Here is a 2,661-nt window from a genome sequence, read left to right as displayed (position 1 = left end):
AGACCCAACCCAGGGGACACACAGGGTCCACCTTGTTGCTGGAGCATCACCCCCTCAGCCAGCCCCAGGGGGATGCAGGGTCCCCTTCAGTGCTGGAGCATTTCCCCCCATCCTGCCAGCTGGTCCCAGAACTGGGGGCACACAGGGTCCCCATCACTGCTGGAACATCCCCCTCTAGCCAGGCTGGGGGGACACAGGGTTCCCCTCGCTGCTGGAGCATCTTCTCCCTAAGACAGACCCAACCTTGGAGGGATGCAGGGTCCTCCTCACTGCCAGAGCATCCTCCCGAAACAGCCTCAGCCCAAAGGCAAGGGAAGGGCCCCCACCACACCCGAGCATCCCACCACACTACCGAGGCTTCCTCACCCAGCCCACCACACCGTCCAGCATGGACCCGCACACAACCCCAATCCCTGTAGATCACCACTTGCAATAGGATGGGCTCAGCCCAAAGAGAGGAGATGCCCCCTGTACCTCCTGTCCTGGCACCCCAGTCCCAGCCCGTACTTGCGGTTCCTCTCCTTCACCACCATGCGGGTCATGCTCTGGATGCACTGTGTGCGGTAGTTCTCATAGTGGGTTTCCCGCGTCACGTCCTTGAGGTCCTGCATGTGGGTCCTCACCAGCATCGTCCGCAGCTTCACGAAGTCACAGTGGGATGGGTTCTCCACTGCAGGGGAGCGCAGGGTCAGGGGGCCACAGCCAGCCCCCGTCATCCCCCTCAGCCCCCCTAGGCTGAGCAGCGTGGAGATGGGCACATGATGTCCCCATCACCCAGGGCTGCTGGGACACTGGCGACAGAGCCCAGTTACCTTCCACAATGCCCCAGGGGTAGAGGCGCCCACGGACGCGCCGGCCTTTGGCCTCCACAACCGTGTTGCTGCCAATGACGGCAAAGGGGATGCTCTCCTGCAAGAGAGAGCAGGGGTTGGCAGGGTCCTGCCCATGTGGCCCACGTCCATCCACACACACCTCCTCAGCTGCATCCAGCACCTATTTGCCAAGACACCCAGGAGCTACAGAGCACTTAGAGCACTCCGGGTGGGATGGCAGCAGACATGGCATGGATTTCTCCACCCCAGCCCCATCCCATCAAGCTACAGATGGCTCCTGTGGGATCTTGGTGACATGCCCAGGTAGTATAATATGTACTAACCTCATCGTGCTGGGGCTGCTAGAGGGCTTGTGTGGCCCCAGAATCCCAAGGATACCCCGGGATGACATGTCCTACCAGCCATGGGGCTCTGCGCCCACAAGGATGGAGCTGGAAGAGCCCGACCCTTTGCAGAGGGGTTGGACTAGATGACCTTCAAAGGTCCCTTCCAGCCCAAAACCATTCTATCATTCTATCACCCACCTTCAGTGCCTGGTCCTGCAGCTTGAACTCCTCATCCTCATCTGAGTCACACTCAGGGAACTGGTAGATGCGGATGCCGTAGTGGTCAATCTCCTCTCGGATCTGAAGGCAGAGACACCCACTGAGGGCAGGGCTCTGGCCCTCAGAAAGGGGGTGGGAAAGACCACACAGCACTGGCGTCCCCCAAAACCCCACAAAAGCCTGCCCCCACCAGACTAGGTGTCATGGACACCCCTCTGCACCATTCCATCCCCCAGCTAAGCACCAGGGAGACAAGTCTTTGATGGCCATGTGGTTGCATGGTCTTCTACAGTGCTGTCAGTATGGAGGATGCTCCATGGCAAAACCTGGGCAGGGGCTGGAGAAACCAAACCCAGCCAAGAGGAGACCTCAGCCTCCAGGGCACCCCCATCCTCAGGGACCCACTGGGACAGCTCCAGGCTGGGTCAACCTCCCCTTACCTTGTTCTTCATGCGCTCCATCTCGGAGGGGGTCAGGGTGTCAGCCTTGGCCAGCACAGGCACGATGTTCACCCGTTGGTGCAGGGCTCTCATGAACTCCACGTCTAGGGGCCGGAGGCTACAGGGGGACTCCAGTGAGCACTGTCCCACCAAGCCCCTTCCCCAGCTCCCCCCAGCCTGGCAGCATAGGCAGGGGCTGCCCGTACCCGTGGCCAAAGGGCGAGATGAAGTAGATGCAGCAGTGGACGCGGTTGTCCTGGATGTTCTTCCGGTTGAGGCCACTTTCATCACGGAAATACTGCTCGAACTGCTGGTCGATGTAGTCGGCCACTGGCTTCCAGCTGTGGGGACAGGAGGGTGATTGTCTGAGTCCGCTGTAGGATGCCCAGGTTTTCCCTGGATCCCCAGCTAAACACTTCCCATGGTTCAGCATCATATCCTGGGGAGCCATGGACATCCCACCCTCAGAGCCGCTGGCATCCACAGGGGTGCTGCCTGGCCTCAGAAACACCCCTCCACCCCACCACGGGTCGCACCATTCAGTGTTGTTGACAGCATCACCAAAGCCCGGTGTGTCCACAATGGTCAGGCGCAGCTTGACACCCTTCTCCTCAATGTCCACCACGTGCTTGGTGATCTCCACCGTCTGCGTGATTCGCTCTGCAGCAGCAGGAGACGTGTTGACAGTGACACTCCAAGCGAGAGAAAATGGAGGTGACATGGGCAAATGCATCTCCTGGGTGTCACACCCCACCCTGGGGGGCTGGAATGGCTTTGCAGGATCAACCCTGACACGCGCTGGGGTCCAGTGCCAAGAGATGATGCTCCACACCACAGACCCCC

The 2,661-nt window shown here is 60.2% G+C and overlaps 1 protein-coding gene across 1 annotated transcript in view; it reads right to left on the bottom strand.

The window, feature by feature from the left end:
* Nucleotides 1–474: 474 nt before the first annotated feature.
* Nucleotides 475–2,661, bottom strand: part of LOC104495254 (septin-4-like) — a gene marked incomplete at its 3' end in the record, with an annotated part of 4,448 nt that continues 2,261 nt past the window's right edge. Inside the window, exons 3-8 of the mRNA XM_010138203.1 lie at nucleotides 2,355–2,478; nucleotides 2,025–2,159; nucleotides 1,819–1,936; nucleotides 1,358–1,459; nucleotides 813–909; nucleotides 475–670 (exon numbers count right to left, since the gene is read on the bottom strand). Of these exons, the coding sequence (XP_010136505.1) occupies nucleotides 475–670; nucleotides 813–909; nucleotides 1,358–1,459; nucleotides 1,819–1,936; nucleotides 2,025–2,159; nucleotides 2,355–2,478 (772 nt within the window). The remainder of the gene's footprint in view (nucleotides 671–812; nucleotides 910–1,357; nucleotides 1,460–1,818; nucleotides 1,937–2,024; nucleotides 2,160–2,354; nucleotides 2,479–2,661) is intronic.

This window comes from Buceros rhinoceros, unplaced genomic scaffold (genome assembly GCF_000710305.1).
Source record: "Buceros rhinoceros silvestris isolate BGI_N320 unplaced genomic scaffold, ASM71030v1 scaffold30756, whole genome shotgun sequence".
Lineage (NCBI taxonomy): Eukaryota > Metazoa > Chordata > Aves > Bucerotiformes > Bucerotidae > Buceros > Buceros rhinoceros.
Note: the sequence above shows the minus strand (reverse complement) of the source record. Positions and strands in the feature narration are given on the sequence as shown.